General features: G+C 42.4%; 2 protein-coding genes and 1 long non-coding RNA gene across 7 annotated transcripts in view; 2 read left to right on the top strand and 1 right to left on the bottom strand.

The window, feature by feature from the left end:
- LOC122544010 (zinc finger protein 850-like) overlaps positions 1-24,628 on the top strand; it is a 45,523-nt gene that overhangs the window by 8,148 nt on the left and 12,747 nt on the right. The gene's annotated exons all lie outside the window — the stretch shown is intronic.
- LOC122543923 lies at positions 3,917-7,537 on the top strand. Its single transcript, XR_006310186.1, has 2 exons — positions 3,917-4,353; positions 7,247-7,537. It is a non-coding gene; the product is annotated as an uncharacterized LOC122543923 (long non-coding RNA).
- LOC122543910 (gastrula zinc finger protein XlCGF8.2DB-like) lies at positions 16,814-23,748 on the bottom strand. Of its 5 annotated transcripts, none has more exons than XM_043682801.1 (2): positions 23,176-23,748; positions 16,814-18,234 (listed from the first exon to the last, which is right to left on the bottom strand). In XM_043682801.1, exons 1-2 carry the CDS (start codon positions 23,216-23,218, stop codon positions 17,162-17,164), a joined length of 1,116 nt encoding a protein of 371 aa, XP_043538736.1. In that variant the 5' UTR covers positions 23,219-23,748; the 3' UTR covers positions 16,814-17,161. The 5 variants fall into 5 exon arrangements, with proteins under 5 accessions (XP_043538736.1, XP_043538739.1, XP_043538740.1 ...); XM_043682804.1 differs by lacking the exon at positions 23,176-23,748 and adding an exon at positions 22,279-22,903; XM_043682805.1 differs by lacking the exon at positions 23,176-23,748 and adding an exon at positions 22,285-22,903.

Here is a 24,628-nt window from a genome sequence, read left to right as displayed (position 1 = left end):
TTGGTCCCCAACACCAAATCACTGATATATATATTTAGTGATCATTCATCACTGATTAGTGATCAGACCCTAAGTACTGATGTTTGCAATACTCCACCAATCACAACTGGCCAATGGGAGGTTGATGGATTTATTTCTAATCTCTGTTTTCTATCTGTTGGCCAATCCTTAATGCATGCCAGTACAAGGCAGCACAGTGGCTCACTGGTTATCACTGCTGCCTCACAGTGCCGAGGTTCAATATCACCCTTGAGTGACGGTCTGTATAGATTTTTTTATGTTCTCCCTGTGCCTGCGTGGGTTTCATCCTGGTGCTCCAGTTTCCTCGCACAATCCAAAGATGTGCAGGTTAGGTGGATTGGCCATGATAAATTGCCCAAAATGTCCAGAGATGTGTAGGTTAGGTGGACTAGCCATGGGAAATGCAGAATTGTGGGGATGGGCTGGACGCTCTTCAGAGAGTTGGTGCGGACTCAACGGGCCGAATGGCCTGCTTCACCAGGATTACTTATAATTCCATCTTAATTTTTCTAACTAGCCTCCTTTAAGGACAATCAAAAGCCTTCTGAAAAAGTAAATATATTACATACAACAACTCTCCTTTATCAGTTTTGTTAGCAAGATATCCATTCCAGTCCCATTGAGGTGTAACCTATCCAGGTTGTCCAGGTCTCACTGCCTCACAACTGCTCAGAAACCTGATGCTCTCCCTCCTACACCTGTCCATTGCCACGAGTGCAATTGTTCGATCTTCCTGTTCTTATATTCATTAAGCACTGAGAGCACTCCTGAGCTTACTGCTCGAGATCCTCCTATTTAATTTCTTAATCATAATTGTTAGTTTTCTAATGTTCAGAGAAAATGTACAGAACCTCCCCCCCCCCGAGCTGATCTTCGTGGGTGCAGTAAGAATGTTGATGTGTTTTGAACATCAATTCACCCACAATGCAAATCAGAACCGTTATAATTCTCCCGACTCCACTCTCCAATGTAATCAGCAATTAGCTGATTAGTGGGCAGCATGGTGGCACAGTGGTTAGCACTGCTGCCTCACAGTGCCAGAAACCCAGGTTCAGTTCCCACCTCAGGCGACTGACTGTGTGTAGTTTGCACATTCTCCCAGTGTCTGCATGAGTTTCCTCCGGGTGCTCTGGTTTCCTCCCACAATCCAAAAATGTGCAGGTTAGGTGAATTGGCCACGCTAAATTGCCCGTGGTGTTAGATGAAGGGGTAAAATGTAGGGGAATGGGTCTGGGTGTGTTGCGCTTCGGCGGGTCGGTGTGGACTTGATGGGCCGAAGGTCTGTTTTCACACTGTAAGTAATCTAATCTTATGCCTATTTACCAAATATATAAATCAGATAGGACTGGGTGGTTTCTAAAACAAGTAAAACACAAATCCAAGGATCGACTTAACTTCAATGAAGTGGCTACGTTCAATCTTCTTTTGAGCTTCGGAGGGTGAGGGGTGACCTTATATAGAGATTTATAAAATCATGAGGGGCATAGATGGTGTAAATAGACATGGTCTTTTCCCTGAAGTGGGGGGGGGGGTCAAAAACTAGAGGGCAAATATTATTCGCCTCCAAACCCGCCACTCATGTGAACCATCTTCTATTTGCTGCTCCAGGGTGACTGCTGTTCCACTGTACCTCTTAGAGAGAGAGAGAGAGAAAAATAACTATAAGACCATGAGCTGATGGCTCTGGATCAGGGTCTGGCTTCACAGTGCTCCCAATACCACCTGGGCCAGCTATCAGCTCCATTGCATCCTCCACATGCTGGAGAGGCAACAACACTTTTGGTCAGACCACATTTGGAGAATTGTGCGCAGTTTTGGGCCCCATATTTCAGGAAGGATGTACTGGCCTTGAAGCATGTTCAGAGGAGATTCCCAAGAATAGTCCCAGGAATGAAAAGCTTAACATATGAGGAACGTTTGAGGACTCTGAGTCTATACTTGACGGAATTCAAAAGGATGAGGAGGTATTTAATTGAATCATACAGAATAGTGAATGGTCTGGACAGAGTAGATGCTGAGATGTTTCCACTGGGAGAAGAGACTAGGGCCCAAGGGCATAGCCTTAGAGTAAAGGGAAGACCTTTTCGAACGGAGACCACGAGAAATTTCTTTAGCCAGTGAGTGGTGAATCTATGGAATTCATCGCCACAGAAGGTTGTGGAGGCCAAGCCATTGAGTATATTTAAGACTGAGATGGATAGATTCTTAAGTATCAAGGGGATCAAGGGTTATGGGGAGAAAGCAGGAGAATGGGGCTGAGGAAACTTAGCAGCCATGATTGAATGGCAGAGCAGACTCAATGGCTGAATGGCCGAATTTCTGCTCCAATGCCTTATGCTCTAACAGTGGGAGGTGGTGGCCGAGAGATATTATTGCCATCTATTAATCCAGAGAGAAAAGTAACAAAGAAATGCAGATGCTGGAAATCAGAAACAAAAGTCAGAAAACTACTGGAAAAAACTCAGCTGATCTGGCAGCATCTGTGTTATATAGCATCCACAGTTCTTTGCTTTTTATCCTCCAATCTTTTCCTGGCTACGATAATTTGTGAAGAAAGGTCTGTGGACCCGAAGCGTTAACTCTCTAATATAAAAGCAAATTACTGTGGATGCTGGAATCTGAAACCAAAAAAGAGAAAATGCTGGAAAATCTCAGCAAGTCTTGCAGCATCTGTAAGGAGAGAAAAGAGCTGACGTTTCGAGTCTAACTGATCCTTTGTCAAAGCTAAAAAAAAGGAGAAATTTATACTAGGCTGAGAGAAGGTGAGTCATGGATCCAGAAGCAAAGGTGATAATGACAGTGCATAGAGAGATTATAGGGAGATTAGGAGCGGTGAATGACCAAGGCTGAAGCCAGTGTTATGTGACAAAATATGTGGGGATGGGTGAAGCAGTGGCAAAATGGAAAACAGGGGAGAAGGGTAGAGACCATCAAGAAATAAGAGGTACAGAACAGTGAAAGAAATATATATATATAAAAATAAAATTACGGAGCAGAATGAAAACAGAGGGGTCGAGATGGGATAATCATCTGAAGTTGTTGAATTGAATGTTGAGACCGGCCGGCTGTAACGTGCCTAGTCGGAAGACGAGATACTGTTCCTCCAGTTTGCGTTGAGCTTCACTGGAACATTGCAGCAGGCCAAAGGACAGACATGTGGGCATGGGAGCAGGATTGTGTGTTGAAGTAGCAAGCCACGGGAAGGTCCGGGACCTGATTGCGTACAGACCGGAGGTGCTCAGCAAAGCGATCACCCAGTCGGCGTTTTGTCTCTCCGATATAGAGGAGACCACGTTGGGAGCAACGAATGCAATAGACCAAATTGAAAGAGGTACAAGCGAAACGCTGCTTAATCTGCAGATGCTACCAGACCTTCTGAGTATGAACCCAGAGACCCAGGTGATATTCTGGGTACTGAGTTCAAATCCTACCATGGCAAGCAGTGCAATTTGAATTCAATATAAAGGTTAGAATTAAGAGCGTGTGACAATTGTCGATTGTCTGAAAAATCCATCAGCTTCCCCTTTAGGGAAGGCATTATTTACTTGGTCTGGCCGACACATGATTTCAGACCCAAAGAAACGTAACTGACTCTTTAACCTCTGGGAAATTTGAAATGGATGTTCAAGTTTTGCCTGGGTCAGGTGAATTGGCCATACTAAAATTGCCCGTAGTGTTAGGTAAGGGGTAAATGTAGGGGTATGGGTGGGCTTCGCTTCGGCGGGTCGGTGTGGACTTGTTGGGCCGAAGGGCCTGTTTCCGCACTGTAATCTAATCTCATCATCCCTACAGAAAGCCTCCCCATCACTGCGCATGTTCACAAATAGGCGTGATTGACGGCAGTATAGACCAATAGACGAGGCGGGCGGCACCGGAACACACTGAACCAACCAATCAGAACGAAGTGCAACGGTTTGGCTTGACTCGCGCAGCGGGCGGGGCTTCCTTGAGCGCCAACGTTCCGCTGTTCGTTGAAACATGGGGGCGTCCGGCCTTCGAACGGAAAAAGCCGGAGCACGCTAGTTCGAATGTCGCACCGATACCGTCCTATTCATGATTTCCGGCCTGCGCGGGGTATCTATGAAGCCGCTCCACCTCACCTCATCCATTTCGCTAGTTTTATTCCGCCCAGCTGGTGCCGGCCGAGCCAAGCTGCAACGTCGGCTTTGCGCATGCTCCAAATCAAAGGGCCGGCCAGCCTCAGTAATTGATGGTAGGTCGGGACCAATAGGAAGAAGGGGCGGAGTCGGCGGACCGCCTGGAAGCTTCTGGTCCTCCAAGCAATCACAGTGAATGAGAAGCGGGAGTACTCCTGGAACTATGTGGAGTGAGGTGTGGTGTGAAAGGTTAATTTCCTATTTCAGAACAACACAATTTGAAAGCTTTAAACTAGAAATCTCAGCTGCTTTTCTTCAGATATGCTGAGTTTTTGTAGTGTTTTTTGTTTCATATTTCAACTTTGGTATTATCTCTTTTGAATGCACAAATATTTTACAATTTGAGTTCCCTCTTACTCTTCTAAACTCCAATCAATACAACCTGTCCTCCCTGTCCTGATCAGACAACTCAGCCTTCTCTGAACTGCTACAGTCACACATTTTCTGGAATAAAGTGACCGAGAGACCTTAAGACACTAGAATAGAATTAGGCCATTCTGGCTATGAAGACTTCCTTCTGTTGACTGTGGCTGATATGTTTTTCAACCTCATTCTCCTGCCTTCTCCCTGTAACTCTTCATACCCTTACTGATAATAAATCTATTTATCTCTGTCTTAAATATACTCAATGACTTGGCCTCCACAGCAATGAGTTCCAGAGGTTCATCACCCTCTAGCTGAAGAAATTCCTTCTCATGCCAGTTGCAAAGGATTGTCCCTTCACTTCAAGGTTGTGCCCTTGGGTTCTAGTAGCTCCTATTAGAGGGAACATCTTCTCCACATCCACTCTATCTAAGCCCCTCAGTTTACTGTCAGTTTGAATGAGATACCCCTCAATCTTCTAAACTCCAGTACAGATTCAGAGTCTTCAACTATTCCACATTCGACAAGCCCTTCATCCCCAGGATCTTTATTATATAGAGTCATACAGTATGGAAACAGACTTTTCGGTCCAACTAGTCCATGTCGAACATAATCCCAAACTAAACTAATCCTATCTGTTTTGTACTTACCTAAAAGTCTTTTAGACATTGTAACTGTGCCCACATTCACCACTTCCTCTCCACCCTCCATGTAAAAAAAATTGCCCCCATGTCTTTTTTAAATCTTTCTCCTCTCACCTTAAAGACATGTCCCTTAGTCTTGAAATCTCCCACCCACAGGAAAACCCACCTGCAATTCACCTTATCCATGCCCCTCATGACTTTACAAACCTCAATAAGGTCACCTCTCAACTTCCTCCCTCTGATGAACATGGTCCCAGCTAACCAGCCTTTCCTTATAACTCAAACCTTTCATTCCCAGCAACATCCTGATAAATCTCTTCTGAACCCTTCTCCAGCTTGATAACATCCTTCCAATAACAGGGTGACCAGAACTGACCACAATTCTCCAGAAGAGGCCACACCATCATCTTGTACAACCTCAACATAACATTCCCAACTCCTATACTCAAAATGTCTGAGCAATGAGGCAAGCATGTTAAATGCCTTCTTAACCACTCTGCATAAGTTCTGCCCTTATTTGTTGTACAAAAATGCAATACTCACATTTATCCAAATTAAACTCGATCTTCCACTCTTTACATTAGATTACATTACAGTGTGAAAACAAGTCCACACCGACGTGCAACCCACCCATACATTTACATTTACCCCTTACCCAACACTACAGGCAATTTAGTATGGCCAATTCACCTGACCCACACATCTTTGGACTGTGGGAGGAAACCGGAGCACCCGGAGGAAACCCACGCAGACACGGGGAGAATGTGCAAACTCCACACAGTCAGTTGCCTGAGGTGGGAATTGAACCCAGGTCTCTGGCGCTGTGAGGCAGCAATGCTAACCACCGTGCCGCCCACTCTTTACCCCATTGGCCCAGTTGATCAAGATCTCTTTGTAAGCTGAGATAATCTTTTTGACTGTCCATTATATCACCAATTTTTGTGTCATCCATGGACTTACGAACCATGCCTTCTATATTCTTATCTAAATTATTTATATAAATGACGAAAAATGTGGACCAAGCACCAATCTCTTTGGAACGTTGCTGGTCACAGGCCTCCAGTCTGAAAAACAGTCGTCCACCATCACTGTTTCCTGACATTAAGTGAATTTTGTATCCAATTGGCAATCTCACCCTGAATCCAATGTGATCTAATTTTACTATATACCTGTAGTTGACCATGCTTAACAATGTCAAAGGCTTTTCTAAAGTCCAAGTAAACAGTGTATACTGCTCTGCCCTCATCAATTTTCTTGGTTACTTCCTCAAAAAACTGATTCAAGTTTGTGAGACACAATTTCCCTCACACAAAACCATGCTGACTATCCCCAATAATTCCTTGCCTCTCCAAATGCATATAAATCCTATCTCTCAAAATCAATGTCAACAACTTACCACCGCCAAAGTCAGACTCGCAGTTCCTAAATCTCCTCTGGAACCTGTGACAATGCTGTCACTTTAAAAAGGTTATTTTTGAAGAAAGGTTGTAAAGGCAGAGATGCCAAAGGGTCTTGTTCAATAATGGGAGAGGAGTGGCCAGTTTGCCCAGTTCAGGATTTTTCTAACTTGTTTTTAGCTGTAGCCATCAGAAGAGGAGAGTCCAGGGGAGTTTCAAACTTCAGTAAAGAACTCCTCTGACCCTTTTCTGAAATCTCTCTTTGGATTTTGTTCCCTCCTGCCTGTAAGAATCTGTGTTTGAATTTACCTTTTTGCCAAGGGGTGTGTTTATGGAATATTACTGGAATGGAACAGTTAATTAGTAATAGTTGCTATATCAAGTCAGTTAAGTTTTCCAATAGTTAAGTTAGTTAGTTCTCTTATAACACCAAGGCTGTGTTCCAGCAAAATCTTACTTAATAGAAAATTGCTTAATAATGGAGCCCATGGGAAAAGTGGGGTTAGGTGTTAGGTAGATCAGCAAGAAATATCACTCACATCGTTCAAAAATCATCCAATTGGCTAATACAAAGCAAAGCATAGCCTGAATGAAGGTTGAAATCATATTTATTAACAAAACAAAAGTAAATTTTAAAAATGTAAGAAAGCTTTTCTCTGTGCAGTACCTCTCACAGAAAGATGCTCTGTCGGCAGCTGACATTGCACATGTGCAGAATGGCACGAAGACCGTTGCAGAGACATTGGCACATGTGCAGAACAAAGTGTGCGAACCAATCCTACTGGAATCTACTATTGCGAACAGAGATAAGCATTCTCAAAAATACCATTTCGTAATTCTTCAGCAATGTTATAGCCAAATTGCGTGTTTTTCAAGAACTACCCATACTCTATATTCTGTTTTCTTTTATTTGTGTTTCAACTATAGTGTTTAAATAAATTCTGTTTTGTTTAAAGCCAAGTGGTTTGATCAGTTGCATCACACCTAAATATCCACGTCACATCTGCCTTTAAAATAAGTTAGGGTCTAGGCTACCTTCTGAAAATATTTTGAGGGGGTCTGGCCTGGTCCATAACAACCATCTCCAATGGCAGCACATCCTTCCTTCGATACGGAGCTCAAAATGTCTCACAATATTCGAAATGCAATCTGACCAGAGCCTTATACAGCCTCAGCAGTACATCTTTGCTCTTGTATTCTATCCTTTTGAAATGAACATTAACGTTGCATTTGCCTTCCGACCGCCAACTGAATCTGCATGTTATTCGTAAGAGAATCCTGAACTCAGACTCCTAAATCTCTTTGTCCTTCAGATTTCCAAAGTTTCTCTCCATTTAGAAAATAGTCCATGCTTCCATTCTTCCTACCAAAGTGCATAACCTCACACTTGCCCACATTATATTCCATCTGTCGCTTCTTTTCCCTCTCTCCTTGTCTGTCCAAGTCCTTCTGCAGACTCCCACTTCTTTAACACTCCTGCCCCTCCACCTATCTTGGTGTCATCTGCAAACATAGTAATGATTACCTAGGTTCTTTCATCCAGATTGTGAATGCCAACTACGTGAATAGATGTGGTCCCAAAACCAACCCCTGTGATCCACCACTTGTCACCAGCTGCCATCCTGAAAAAGACTCCTTCATTCCCAACCTCTTTGCCTTCTGCAAGTCAACCATTCCTTACCCATTACCTTGCCCTGAACACCATGGGCTCATATCTTATTTAGCAGCCATCTTTGCAGCCTCTCTTACTCTAGTCATTCCCTAAAGATCACAACCAATGCCTCCACAATCTCCTCAGCCCTCTCCTTCAGAATACTGGGGTGGAGCCCATCTCATCTGGGTGATTTAGCCACATTCAAACATTTCAGTTTCCTCAGCACCTTCTCTTTCATGATGGCCACTGCCCCATGATTCTTCTGAAGCTCTGGTATATTACTGCTGTCTTCCACCATGAAGACTAATGCAAAGTACCTATTCAGTTCCTCCAACATTTCTTTGTTTCCCATTACTACTTATAGAGCCCAATAGTACAGAGACAGCCCCATCAGCCCAAACTGGTCCAAGCCGACCAAAATGTCTATACACGCTACCCCATTTCCCTGCACTTCGCCCATATCCTCCTTAACCTTTCCTATCTATATATTTGTCCAAATACCTTTTAAATGTTGTTGATGTACCCAACCCAACCAATTCCTCTGGCATATCATTCCATATACATACCACCTTGTGTGTAAACAAAAGTTGCCCCTTTGGTTCCCTTTTATTCATTCCCCTGTTACTTTAGACTGATGCTCTCTCGTCCTCAATTCCCCAACCCTGGGGAAAAAAGACTGAGTGCATTCACCCTATCCATGCCTCAGATTATCTTATATACCTCTGTAAGATCCCCCTTGATCTCCCACACTCTAATGATAAAAGTCCTAGCTTGTCCAATGTCTCCCTATAACTCAGATCCTTGAGTTCCAGCAACAGCCTTGTAAATTTATTGTGCACTCTTTCCAATTTAATAACATCTTTCCTATAGCAAGGTGACCAAAACTGAACACAATACTCCAAGTGTGGTCTCACCAATGTTCTTTACAACTGCAACATACCTTCCATACCCAATGCCCTGACTGATGAAGGCCAGTGTGCCAAAAGCCGCCTTTACTGCCCTGTCTACCTGTGACTCCACTTTCAGAGAACCATGCCCCTGAACTCCAAGGTCCCTCTGTTCCGTACGCTCCTTAAGGCCCTACCATTCACCACGAAACTCCTATCTTGATTTGACTCTCCAAGATGCAAGACCTCATACTTATCTCTAGTAAATTACATTTGCCAATTCTCAGCCAACTTCCCCAACTGATCAAGATCCTTATGCAATTTCTGATGCAACTTTCCTCACTGTAACCAAACCAATTTTGTATCCAATAAGACAGTTCCCCCTGCATTCCATGTGACCTAACCTTCCAGAGCAGCCTACCATGTGGAACCTTATGAAAGGCCTTTGAAATGAAATCCATACAGACTACGTCTAATGCCTGCCCTCATCAGTCCTCCTGGTCACTTCATCAAAGAGCTCTAATAAATTTGTGAGGGATCATCTTCCAAGCAGAAGGCCACTCCTGATCACACTTTGTCTTTCCAAATGCATGTATATCTTATCTCAGAATTTTCTCAATTAACTTACCTACCACAGATGTTAGGTTTACTGGTCTTTAGTTTCCAGGTTTTTCTTTGCAGCCATTATTCAATAAGGGCACAACATTTGCTACCCTCCAGTCTTCTGAGACTTCACCCATGGCTGACGATGATGCAAAAATATCAGCCAGGGCCCCTGCAATTTCTTCTGTCGCCTCTTGCAGTGTTCTTGGATGTATCTGGTCAGGATGTGGAAGTGCCGGTGTTGGACAAAGTTAAAATTCACACAGGAGGTTATAGTCCAACAGGTTTGTTTGCAAGTACAAGCTTTTGGAACACTGCTCCTTTGTCAGGTAGCTAGTGGGGCAGGTACATAGGACACAGTAAAAGATCAAAGTGTCATACAATTGATGTGATGTATTAAACAGACCCAGATGGGCTGTTAAATCTTTAATCACTTAGAATGGGAATGCAGGTTTGATTGATTAATATGTAAATTCCAGAATTTCTTTCAAGTCACAGCCCCAGATAATTTAATGTTTTATCATTAGATTACAAAAAGGTGAGCTCAGACAATGCATTAAAAGTGTGAGGTTAGAGTCTGTCTGTATCCCAATCTGGAGTCAGACTGGTTGTATTTCCAAAGTAGGAAGTTATAAAATATCACATTCATTGACTGCCTCCAGATTGTGCACTTTTTGAACAAAATAGAATGTATCTGCAAATTCTACAAATCTGCAATCTACAAATTCACCCCATAGAATTAAGTGTATGTCTGCATGCGCTGGTGTGTGTGTGTGTGTGTGAGAGAGAGAGAGAGAGGAAAGAGTGTGTGTGCATGCTTGAGTGTGATAGAGTATATGACTGTGAGCACTTGAGTGAATGTGTGTGTGAGAGAGTCTGTATGCGTGTGTGTGCTTGTGTATGATTGTGTGTGTGAGAATGTATCGTGTAGTGGGGTCACCTGTAGTAAGATCCCAATTGAGGCCATCCTCATGGTGCCGAACATCACTACCAGCCTCTGCTCGGCGACTCTGCATTGTTGCTTATCCCAAAGTTCGCCTTGGAGGACCTTCACCCGAATATCTGAGGCTAAATATCCTTGACTGCTGTAGTATCCCCCAACTGGGAGGGGACATCCCTGTCTGGCGATTGTTGCGCGTCATCCATTCATACATTGTCATGGTTTCGCCAATATACCATGCCCTGGGGCATCCTTCCCTTCAGCGTATGAGATGGACAATGTTGGCCAATTCATGCAGACGCTACATTATACACTCTCACTTATACATGTTGTCTCTCACACACTTGCGCAGACCCTCTTACAGGCATATACTCCACCACACTGACATACACACACACCCACACTGTCTCACTCTCTCCCATACACTCTCTCTCTTTCTCACTCACACACACATATAAGTCTATGGGGTGAATTTGCATTTGCAGATACATTCTATTTTGTTCAAAAAACACAATCTGTAGGCAGTCAATCAATGTGACATTTTATAAATTTCTACTTTGGAAATAAAACCAATCCAACTCCAGGTTGGGATACAGACTCTAACCTCACACCTTTAATGCATTGTCTGAGCTGAAATGTCACCTTTTTTTAATCCACTGATAAAACCTTAAGTTACCTTGGGGCTGTGACTTGAAAGAAATTCTGGGATTTACATATTAATTAATCAAAACCTGTATGCTCATTCTGAGTGATTAAAGACTTAACAGCCATCTAGGTTTGTCTAATACATCACCTCAGTTGTATGACACCTTGATCTTTTGCTTATAAATTCTGTGTCTGATGTACCTACCCAACTGATGAAGGGGTAGCACTCCAAAAGCTTCTACTTTCAAATAAAACTGTTGGACTATAACCTGGTGTTACGTGATTTTTAACTATATCTGATCAGGACCAGATTTATCCACCTTCATACATTCTAATACATCCCAACACCTCCTCTACTGCGATATGGACTTCTCCAGCCTCATTTTCCAGCGGTCCATTGTCCACTTTAGCCTCTCTCTTATCTTTTATGTATCTGATATAATTCTCACCAGTACCCAGTATGACTGAAGTGTGACCCCTCTACTTTGTATTCAATTACCTTCACAATAAATGATAATATTCTGTTAGTTTTCCTAATTACTTAGAGTACTAACCTCCTCAGATTGATGAACAAGGACACACATTCCCCACTGCATCTCAACTCTGTAATCTTTCACTATGTAGATCATGTTTTTTTGAAATTATTCCTTCCAAAATGGACAATTTCACCTTTTCCAACATTATACTCAATTTAACAGGTCTTTCTCACACACTCAACCTATTTATATCCTTTTGTATCCTCCTTATGTCCTCTTCACGGCTTAGATGTTTTTCTACCTATCACTGCTTCATGAGCAAATTTGGTAAAATTTCCTTTTGGTCTTTTATATCTGAACATTTACATATATTGTAAACAGTTGAGGTTCTGTAAAGACTGCATCCTTTTATTTTCTGTAATGTTGGTTGTGGATTGGAATGAGAACAGGACTGTTTTGGAACCAAGGACTGGTGCAACTCATTGTGAGCTGTGTTTACACGGTTGCTTTGGAGGAATTTAGGAGGAGAGGTAAGACAGAATGGCACTGAAGTATGTGTGCAAAGTGAGATTCAGCCAGTAACATGTAACTGATTCATTTGTTCCTTTGTGACTAGTTGTGGATTCCAAAGGTCATTAGCCTAGCAACAATCTCTGGTACCTGGAGAACTGAAGTATATAGTAGCTGAAAATTTCCAGACAGCTTAAGCCAACTCAGTCACGCCTGGAGACAGACAGTTACTTTCTCCCACCATTTGCTGTATTTTATTACCTTCAACCAATAATTGTGAAAATGAACAATTAAAGTTTAAATCTCCTATGTCTTCAGCAAAGAACCAAGGATCTGAAAGGATGGACTTTGGAAGACAAGGATTTGGGAAAGAAAAAGGAATACCTCATCTCAGCCTGTAGATGTGTGCTTTTGAACTATGATTCCCTAGTACTTTTCTCCTGCATCCACAACATCCATGGTTTGTCTGTCCCTGCCTGTATGGTGTGGAGGGATTTTAAAGGAGGTTTTAACATGTACAGCCAGGTATAGATAGTTCATGGCTGAGTATTTCTGTTAGAATGTAATTATTTACAATAAACAGAAGTTCTTGTTCAGTGCAGGAACCTGGTCAATGTTTTCTATTAAATTGTTCCATCAGACGGTATATTGGGACTTTGTGTTGTGACAATACTATGGCTTTAAGCGATGTATTTTATCCTTGTTTTTGAAGAGAGGTTTTGACCCATAGGTAACAAGCTGTCTCCTCCAAACCAATAAACAACTTGTGAGGCCTTAGGTTTTTTGAGTTGGAACAATGGAAGCAGCCTGAATGGGTGGAGTCAGGCTCCCACAGAACCAGGGTTTTAGTTTAGCTTTCAGTAGTTGTTGGGGTTTTCAAGTTGGTTGCGGAAGCAGCCATACATCTCCCTCTGCCAGAACTTTCTCTTGGTGCTTTACTCCTGGACAGGAGAAACATCATATTTCAGACAAACTATTTTGCTAAATTTGCCTTTGTCAAGAATAGAATGTGACTATATTGGAACAATTGCTGTTCAGTAGCTAAATAATCAATTGTTCTGTTAAGTTTTCTAATAGACTTAAAATTATAACAATTCTTTCTTTTGCTTGTATTTAACTGTGTTTTGCTTAAAGCCAAGTGGTGTAACCAATCGAATTACATCTGGAACACAGCACCTTATACTTGCCTTTAAATAAAAGTTAGGTTCTAGATTATCATCTTGATATATTTGAAGGGGTTTTGGTCTGGTCTATAACAGTGTACTTCGATTGAATCATTGACTTTTGTTGCAACCATAAGGGAGTGAGGCTTGAGAATCTGTGCACTTTCCCAAGTGGATCACAATATATGGCAGTTCAGGATTATTTTGAAACAGAAATAATGAGGATTTCTTGGGGTATTAATTAGTGATAACAGTTAAGAAAACATCAAAATTGCAAATAAGAAGTGGACTAGGAATTGCAATGAATTGACTGCATTTAGAAGAGTTGCCCCTGACTGTACGAAGTGAACTTCCAAAGATCCAATTAATTAAATTGGCAAGTAAGGTGGGGTGTGCATTTGCCTGCTAAAGCTAGGAAAACAGATACAATTAAAGCATTAGCACAGCATTTGAATTCAGCAGAAAGACAAGAAAAGATACTCCTCCTGGCAAAACATCAGAATCACATGAAAGCAGTGTGAGCATGAAGAAAAGCTGGAGACAGAAGTAGGAAAGGAAATGGAATTAAAAAGGTAGAAAGTGGAAGTGAGAAAATTCAGATTAGAATTGGAAAGGGGAGAGAAAGACAAAGAACCCAAGTAGAGGTTTTAAAATGCTGCAGTTTAAAAGAAGAGACATCAGATGCTGATGTGGGCCCTAGTGCAGAAAATCTGAGTCATAAAGTCCAGTAATTAATTTTTTTAAATTTGTACAGGTTCTATCAAAATTTAAGGAAAAGCATGTGGAGACGTTCTCCGCGTCCTTCGTGAAAACAGTGGGACAAATGGATTGGCCAAAGGAAACTGGACTTTATCGATGCAGAGTAAGCTGACAAAGCACAGGAAATTTATGCTTCATTGTCAGAAATTTCTAGGGATTATGACTGTTTAAAAAAAAACTTTTGATTGTAAATGAGTTAATGAGGCATATGGTAAAATAGCTTGAAATTTAAGGAAATAATTTAGGCAAACCTACATTCGAATTGAAAGAGTTAAGCAAAGTAATTTGTCAAGTGGGTACGTGCAATAGAAGTTGAAGCCATTTATGAAGTCCTCTTAAAGAAATGTAAAAACTCACTACCTTCCATAATAATACCCATGTTGAGGACAAAAGGGTTGCAACTACTGGACAGACAGCAGTAATAGCTGATAAATACAGCTGATCCATAAAACAAAATATTGTTTCCATCCTACTCAAAAATTCAGAAGTGGGAGGATGAAAGGAAAGGCAAGTAACAAGTATAAAAGATATAACATGAAATTTTGACTTGTATTTTTTTTGTGGGAAGTGATCAGTTATTAAGTACTCCCATTTTACAAAGCTTAAGATGACTTTTACTGTCAGAATCTTACAAAATGGAAACAGACCTGTCAGTCCAAGTCGTCTATGCTGAGCAAGTATCCCAAACTTAACTCGTCCCATTTGCCTGCATTTGGTCCATATCCCTCTTCTTTAGCAACATTTAAATAGACAGATATATGGATTTGTTGCGGTCAAGTGGTTAAGACATTGGATACATTGAGAGAATGAATTTGTAAACTCAAATAATCAAAATTTCAGTTCTGCGATTAGATCAAAGAAATCAGGGCTGTTCTTCTTGGAGAGATGCCTGAAAGAAAATTTAATAAAGGTTTCCAAAATGAGTGGGCTGGATAAGGAAAAGCGGTTAGATTGGATTTTAGATTAGATTCCCTACAGTTTGGAAACAGGCTCTTCAGTCCAACAAGTCCACATCAACCTCCGAAGAATAACCCACCCAGACCCATTCCCCTACCCTATATTTACGCCTGACTTGGCAATTTAGCATGGCCAATTCACCTGACCTGTACACCTTTGGATTGTGGGAGGAAACGGGAGCACCCGGAGGAAACCCAAGCAGACACGGGGAGAATGTGCAAACTTCACACAGTTGCCTAAGGTGGGAATCAAACTCCCGTCCCTGGTGCTGTGAGGCAGCAGTGCTAACCACTGAGCCACCATGCCATCCCAAACAAGTTTCCTGCTTGCAAAAGAAAAAAATGAGGGGCATAGATTTAAAGTAATATGCAAACAAAGCAAAGGTGGTGCGAAGAAAAACCTTTCTCCCCACAGGTAATGGGATGCATTGCCTGGAAATGTGGTGGATACAGAATCAATTGAAGAATTCAAGAAGACATTGGATGATTATTTAGATCTAAATGGTATGTAGGGATATGGGGAAAAGGCAGGAGATTGGCACGAGTTGACAGAACCAGTGCAGACACAATGGACTGTCATGAAGGTATAAGGGGTACTGTATCTTTAAGAGTTGAAAGCTAGCAAAGGACTTAGAGAGACACAGAGTACTGGAAAATTTACAATGTAACATTTGGTCCAGCATCTAGCAGTACCTGGGTTGTTATGAGACAAAAACAAATTCAAATTCAGCCAATCAGTTTAAATTAAGCTCCCAAGATACTAAACTCCAATCAAGTTTGAATTTGGTATTTTGACAACATTAAAACCAATGAAATGATCCAATGCTTTGGGGTATTAATATTAAACAAATTGTACAGTTAGAGGAGAACTGCCAATAGATGGAGACTGCTAGTAAGAACTCTGAGAGGTACCTGTCTGGAGAAGGGGTTTGTACAGAGAAAAAACATCGACACTGACCTGGACAGCAAATCTACTGAGGAAGATACAAAGAGACTGTTGGCTGGTTTTGACAATTGATTTTTTTTTGTAAATTTTAATCGGAATTTTTATCAGACCAGTATTGTAGAAGGGAAAGTAAAAGATAGGATAGAGAAAGGAGTTGTAAATAGTTGTCAGTTAATTATTTTGTTAGACTTTAAAAAATAAAGTTGTTAGTTGTTATTTTAAATAGTGACTTTGGGATAGTTCTTTGCCTCTTGAATTTTCACAGATTACCTATCGCATGGGGTAGATCTTTTCTGTGCTCCTGGTTTAAATTGGCAGGGGGGCTTTACTCTGTGTTGTAATAAGACCAAATGGCCTCCTTCAATGCTGTAACAATGATATGATTCACACTGAAGTCTGTCAGACATGGAAATAGTTTCTGTGTTGGACGAGATCAGCTTGTGCTTTCAACCTCTTCTTGACATCACATGGAGTGAACCGAATTGATTTAAGACCAGTGTCTATGATGCCAGGCACGTCAGCAGGAGACCGAGGTAGATCCCTGAAGGAATCGGATCAGATTGTCTGAATCTTCGTGTTAAAGAAACTCCATGAGCTCATCGTCCTTGTCACTGGAGGAGAGGATGGAAGAGATAGTCCTTTGAAAGGAACTGACACATATCACAGAGATAAGAAAGACTTGACACCCTGTATTTAATATGAAGCTGATTTATTTGATTCTTATAAAGAATATTACCCAGTATAACCAGCAGACATATTCCCAGTAAAAATGGTCATGTTCAGGGTATACTTAACAGAAAAATCCAATAACTGTAGTGGGAGTAAATAAACAAGTTCCTATCATCACCTGGAGCAGGAAAACGGCCTCCTTCACTGTGAAGTTAATGGTGCACGCTGAGTTGAGATGATTTCCTGAATTCAGCCCTGCATGGAGGATATGTGCAGAGTCTCTGGGTCAGTGTGGACGTGCTGATCAGATCCCACTTCTGAAGATTTCACAGCAATTCTGACAGACTACGTATCTAGAAGGTCCTCCCCAACTATGGAGTCACTGCTGTGTCAGTAGGTTGGACATTTGAATGAAGCCTTTCCCACACTCGAAACAGGTGAATGGCTCTTTCCCCATTGTGCGCTCGCTGGTGTCTCATCATGTTAGATGATTGAGTAAATGTCTTCCCACATTCTGAACAGGTGAATGGCCTCTCCCCAGTGTGAATTCGCTGATGTGCAAGGAGGTCAGATGACCTCAAGAATCCAAACCCACAGTGAGAGCACCTGAACGGTCTCTCGTCAGAGTGAACATGTTGATGGGACACCAGGTCTCCAGAGCTTTTATAGCACTTCCCGCAAACTGGGCATTTGAAAGGTCTCTTGTCAGTGTGAACTTGTTGATGTCTCAGCAGATGGGATGACCGAGCAAATCCCTTCCCACACTCAGGACATGCGAACGGCCTCTCCCCAGTGTGAGATCGCTGGTGTGTCAGCAAATCTGATGACAAAGTGAATCCTTTCCCACACTCAAGGCAGGTGAATGGTCTCTCACCAGTGTGGGTTCTTTGGTGTGTCAGCAGGTCGGATGACCGAGTGAATCCTTTCCCACATTCGGAGCAGGTGAATGGCCTCTCTCCAGTATGAACCCGTTGATGTGTTAGCAGGTTGGTTGAATTAATGAAACCCTTTCCACACATGGAGCAGGTGAACGGTCGCTCCCCAGTGTGTACTCTCTGGTGTGTCAGTAGGGTAGACAATTGAGTAAATCCCCTTCCACACTCAGGGCAGGCAAATGGCCTCTCCCCAGTGTGACTGCGCCGATGAGTTTCCAACTTTGACTGGTAGTTGAATCCCATTCCACAGTCCACACATTTCCATGGTTTCTCCCCATTGTGACTGCATTTGTGTCTTGACAAACCAGATGATTGGCTGAAGCCTCGTCCGCATACAGCACAAATGTACGGTTTCTCCCCAATGTTAATGGCACTACTTCCTTCCATGTTCAAAACGCTATGATACTTTGTGATAAGTTGAGCGACTCTGCCAGATCCTGATGTAATGTGATGTTCAGTTTGAAGTCTCTGTCTGCATATCCTTCCCTTCTGATATCTCGTGAAATTAACTTAAAACAAAAAACAAAGGAAGTGAGAGAGAAAACCTACTAAAACATAGCAGGTTGTGTGATAGAGCTGAGCGAATCTGGTCATATGTGGGGCCAGCATCAGGGGAAAGTGACCATGCATTGTCACTAAACTGAATGTCTTTCACGAAATGTCCTTCAGGGAAGGGAACCTGCCATCTAGTCCAGGAGAATGCAACATGCTTCTTCTGAGGACAGATGTGTGAGACAGACAGAGAGAGAGAAAGAGAGATGGCAGCAGCTGGTAATGAAGGAGAGGGACTTTATATAAACTACAAATCAATCAGAATTTTGACAGACCAATCAACTTGAAAGATGAGATTATCAGGTAAAAAGAACGCCATCTCCTCCAGGTCTCACACAGCATTGACTCATCTGATATCCAGTACTGGATAAACACAAATTTCATTCTTTTAGGTACTGAACAAATCAAAGCCATTGTCTCCAGTCCCTCCTAAAAACCCCATTCCCTCGAGTCTATCCATCGCAACTGTCTAAGGCTGAACCATGATGAAATATTTCACTTCAAAATAAACTTTCACCCTCGTATCCCCATCATCACCAAGATCGCCTTTTCCACGTCCGTAATTTTGTTTGATTCCACCTTAGTCTCAGCTGCTACTGAGACTCCCATCATTCTACTGCTACCTGTAGACTTTTCCATTCTAAAGCACTCCCAACCGCATTCAACCTCCCTGTAATCTTGAGGTCACCCAAAGCGCTTCAGTCCGTTGTGCCTCACACCAAATCTTGTTCACTCACCACATCATGCTCTCTTGACCAGTGAAGACTCTGGCTTAAGAAGCATGTGTTTTCAAATTTATCATGCCTATTTTCAAATCCATCCATTGTCTCACCCCTCACAATCTCGACAATATCCTCCAGCTTCTCAACCTTCCCACATATATGTGCTCCTCAAATTCGAGCCTCCTCATTGTTCCCACTCTTATTCTCTCCACCTTTGTTAGTCATGCTTTCAGTAAGTAATGGAATTTTCTCCATAAACCTCTTCATCTCTTTTACAATACTCCTTAAATTTGACCTCTGAACAAAGCCTTGCTCATCTATCCTTAATACAAACACAGGAACCAGAGTAAGACATTTAATCTGTTGAGCTTGCCACTCAGTACGATTATATCTGACCAAACATTTCAATGCCTTGCATCCACATCAACCCCAATCTCAACCTTAAGAATACTCTCAAAGACTGCACTTCCTCAGTTCTCTATGGTAGAGATTGCAAAGATTCATAACCCTCTGACTAAACAAAATTCTCTTCAAAGACCTAAGTGACATCCCCCTTAGATTTAAATTGCAAACCACCCCCTCCCGCCTCTCCAACCAGAAGAAACATCTTACCTGAATTTATCCTTTCTATCACTGCAAGTGTATTTGTAAGTTTTAATAAGATTGCCTCTCGTTCTGTGAAACCTCTGTGAATGTAGGCCAGTTTGCCAAATGTCTCTTCATATGATAGTCCTGACATCTTTGGAACAAGTCTAGTGAATGTGTGTTATGGCCACAGAGGAAATGTAATATCTTTCCTAAGTTAAAGAGATCAAAACTGCGCATGGTACTCCAAGTACGGTCAAACTAAGCTCCTATACAATTGAAGCAACACTTTACTACTCCTGTACTCAAATCGTCTTGCAATAAAGGCTAACATTCCATTAGCCCTTCTAATACTTTGCTGAAACTGCATGTCAGCTCTTCATGTCTTATTGACAAGGATACCTAGATCCCTCTGTACAACTACACTTTCCAACATCTTATCTCTGGACATCTGCGCCTCCCACCAAAGTTGATAACTTACATTTCCCATATTTACTAAGTGTCAAATATTGACCTATAACACACAGGAATGTTTTAACATGAAAGGTGCTATATTAACAGAGGGTACTATTGTTTTAAACAAATGTCACTGTACCTTCTTTGTCACCACAAGCATAAACTTTAACTCCTTGCCTAACAGCTTTGTGAGAGCACCTGCAAAATACTGACTGCAGCAGTTCAAGATCAAACACACTTAGGCAATAGGGACGGGAGCAGGTACTAGCAGATTTCTGCTGCAAAGAAGTCATTCAAAGATTCTCTGGAAAAAAAATCAAGAGGAGCCAACCACTGATATCCATACTAATAAAAACTGACTGTTAACTAGCCTGCCCATGTTTCTAGACTCAGTTCTGGGAGCAAGCCTGCAATAAGATAGTAGCAAACGACTGAAGCTGCTGGAAATCTGAAAAAAAATACTAGAATTAGCAATATTTGTGGACAAACAAATTTAATATTTCAAGATGTGTAGAATGAATTACGGGTAATAAGCAAGCAGAATTCAATGGTCAATATAAGCTTGGAAAGAAAAGATAAGTGCCAAATTGCCCATAGTGTTCAGTGATGTGTAGGTTATGCGCATTAATCAGGGGTAAATGTAGAGTAATTGAGTAGGTGAATGGGTCTGAGAGGGTTATTCTTCAGAGGGTTGGCGTGGACTTGTTGGGCCTAATGGCCTGTTTCCACATTGTATGGATTCTGTGTCTATGAAATCCTGATTAAAAAAGATCACACTAGAAGATAGAGCTGGTAAGTCAGCAGCATGTGGTCAGTAGATGGGCAACAGTGGCATTCTCATTCAGATACCATGAGTGAAAATAACAGAAGAGACCTAAACATAGCAAAACTACCTGAAGGAAAAGTAGTTCTGCCATGGCTAGGAAGTGATCAAGTAGGACAGTGGGAAAAAGAGCAATGAATTTACATATTTTCAAGTCCACAGTACAGGTGTCACACCAGGCCTAGTGCTGTACAATCTCTCAACGGCAACAGAGCACAGCACTGAAATCTGCAGCTGGAAAGATATTGGAAGGGCATATAAAATGCAGAGCACCTGCATCAACACAAACTGTGATCAGCGCACATCACGAAAAATGTGTGGGTGTACAATAGATTTACCAGAGTAAATCTATTTTGACAGATATCAGTTTCATGGTTAGATTGGTGGAACTGGGTTTGTTCTCTTTGGAGGAAAGGTGGTTCTAAGGACATTGGATAAAGAGAGATACAAATTTGTGGAGCGTTCCATATTTTTGGGGCGGTACAGTGGCTCAGTGGTTAGCACTGCTGCCTCACAGCACCACAGACTTGGGTTCAATTCCCGCCTCGGTCGATTTTGTGTGGAGTTTGCACATTCTCCCCGTGTCTGCGTGGTTTCCTCCGGGTGCTCCGGTTTCCTCCTACAATCCAAAGATGTGCAGGCCAGGTGAATTGGCTATGCTAAATTGCCCATAGTTTTAGGGGAATGGGTCTGGGTGGGTAATTCTTCAGAGGTCGGTGTGGACTTGTTGGGCCGAAGGGTCTGTTTCCATACTGTAGGGCATCTAATTTAATCTAATTAGGGCATATTGAAATAAGGTGGATAATATAAACTCTTCCCATTAGCTGATCACAAAGGATTAAGGGACACAGTTTTAACAATGTGTACATGGGAATTCAATGAAAAGGTTTTCCAAGTTTTAATGACCTGGAGCTCAACGTTTACACTTAAATGCCGTTAATGTCCAGGTCCTGATGTATTGAATGATTGTCATATTTTGACATGCTGTTTGATTTTAGGGCCCTATTTTCAAATTTCTCTTTTAATCTGGTGAAAAAGAAATTTATAAACTCCATCAATGTCAGTCTAGGGTAGAAATTCGTAATATTCTCTCGCTTTGCTGCCTGGCCCAGAAGGAACCCTGCTACATGTCGACCCTCGTCGACTGACCCACAATTCAAGGCTGTTGACTCCTCAGGGTCACGTGTAGCTGCTGAGGGTTTTCAGGTGGATGGACAGAACCACATATCTTGGGGCACATGGGGGCAGGAAGCAGTTTGATGGGGGAAGTTGTTCCCACTCTGTTAAAGTAATCTCAAGACCTTTGCCTGTCCAGGGCCCCCTGCACTGGAGCTGTTGTCTGAGCATGCGCCTACAACAACAAACATGGCGGTGGGGACCGGCGCCTAGATGAAGAATGAAGCCTTCAGCTGTACCCTCACTCTGCGCAAACGGGGGAATCGATCAGTTATTTCTGGTGGTTTTCGCCTTCAACGGCGAGTTTTCGGAGTCTTCCCATTCACCCACCGGATCCACCACGCCCTCGGTCTCCGCCTTCATTCTCACCGTTTGCGGTCCCGAGACACCAGCACCTCTCTGCCGTTGAGTCTGCGCATGCTCTGCACAACGTCTGGCACTGCGCCTGCGCATTGCTCTGCAGTGGTATGGCTGGGATGTGGAGAGTCTAGAGGTGGTGCTGGAAATGGTCCAAAAATCACTGGACAGCAGGTTACAGTCCAACACCAGCACCTGACGAAGGAACAGCGCTCCGAAAGCTAGTGTTTTCAAATAAACACGTTGGACTATAACCTGGCGTCGTGTGATTTTTGTCTTTGACTAGATAGGTCTTCTCAATTGTAAGGAGGTGTGGGTAAATACACCCCTATTTGTAGACCCAGTCTGTAACAGGACTTCACTTCATCTCCTCTGATCGTGGAGAAATCATGGATTTAACAGACTGAGTTGATTTACTTAACCAATATAAAGATATCAAACTCAAGCAAAGTGACAAAAACTATGCACGTCAGTACTAATAAATGTCAGAAGTCACACAACACCAGGTTATGGTCCATCAGGTTTAGTTGGAAGTGACACTTCACCTGATGAAGGAGCAGCATTCCAAAAGCTTGTGATTTCAAATAAACCTGTTGGACCATAACCTGGTGTCAATGGACTCCGGACCTCGTCCACCCCAATCCAATACCAGCACCTTCACATCATGGCTAATAAATGTAAACTGTCAGAATGAGCATGGTTCAGTTTGAGATGTGAGTAACAGCAGAAGCAAACATATTTAGGTGACTGGAGGGTAAATATCACTTACTTCCACTGACCTGACAGTCCACGACCTGGTGATCCCTCCTTAATGCATATCATTGTTGTTTTAGTGCATCAGAGGATCCAGGGAATGGCCTCTCTCCAATATGAATGCACTGATGTATCAGTGCTTGGGATGACTGAATTTAATTTCTTCCCACAATAGTGAATGGCATCTCCCCAGTGTGAACTCACTGGTATATCTGCAGACTGACTCACCAAGTGAATCCCTTTCTGTTAAAACTTTTGGAGTCTTAAGTTCTATGTTGGCAGTACGAGTGATCTTTAATCAGAGTTGTTTTGCCACATGTGTGAGAGGCCAGAGACCACGCAAATCTAGTTTTCACATGGGGACTGCTTGCCCTCTTAAATATAGCTCAGACTGGAGGACAGTGACAGTGCTTCAGCTGAATACAACATTTATATATCTTTTGCATTACAATAATTACATGTCATTGTTAGTTTTGCCAATGTTGAGAGAGGTTGATCTCATTGTACGATGCCACCAAGCCCACTATCTCCTTTCTGTATTCTGACTCATCATTGTTAGATATCTGTCCTACCACAGTGGTGTCATCAGCAAAATTGTAGATGGTGTTTGTTTGGAATTTGGCAACACAGTCATGGATGTACAGGGAGTACAGTAGAGGCCTGAGGCCACACCCTGGTGTGGCGGGGGGGGGGTGGGGTGGGGAAGAGGTTCCACCTTTTACAAACATATGGACTTTAAACAGTTCCTTTGGACTGGAGGGCAGCTAATGTAACCCCACTATCTAAAAAAAGGAGGAAGAGAGAAATCAGGGAATTATAGATCAGTTAGCCTGACATAGTTAATAGGGAAAACACTAGATTCCATTAGAAAAGATTTAATAGCAAAGCACTTGGTAAATGATTGAGGTGAGATTATAGCAGGCATACTTAGTATGTTTGCAGATGACACCAAAATTAGTGATATAGTAAGAAAGGCTATCGAGGAATACAGTAGGATCTTGATGAACTGGGCCAGTGGGCCGAGGAATGGCAGATAGAGTTTAATTCAGATAAATGTGAGGTGTTGCATTTTGCTAGGACAAACTAAGGCAGGTCTCGATTCACCTGCTCCTTGGATGCTTTTCCAGCACCCCACTCTCGATTCTGATCTCCAGCATTTGCAGTCCTCACTTTCTCCTAGTTGATGAAAGGCTCTTGCCCGAAACATCGATTCTCCTGCTTCTCCGATTCCAGCACCCCACTCTCGACTCAGGTCTCACACAGTTAATGGTAGGGCCCGAGGCAGTGTTGTCCTACAGAGAGACCCAGAGGTACAGGTACATAGTTTTTTGAAAGTGGCAACACAGGTAGACAAAGTGATGAAGAAGGGATTTGGCATGCTAGCCATCATCGGTTAGAGCACTGAGTAGGAGTTGGGTTGTCATGTTACAGCTGTACAAGACATTGGTAAGGCCACTGCATACAACTCTGGTTGCCCTG

This window comes from Chiloscyllium plagiosum, chromosome 45 (genome assembly GCF_004010195.1).
Source record: "Chiloscyllium plagiosum isolate BGI_BamShark_2017 chromosome 45, ASM401019v2, whole genome shotgun sequence".
Taxonomy (NCBI): Eukaryota; Metazoa; Chordata; class Chondrichthyes; order Orectolobiformes; family Hemiscylliidae; genus Chiloscyllium; species Chiloscyllium plagiosum.
This window is presented reverse-complemented; position numbering and strand designations above follow the sequence as displayed.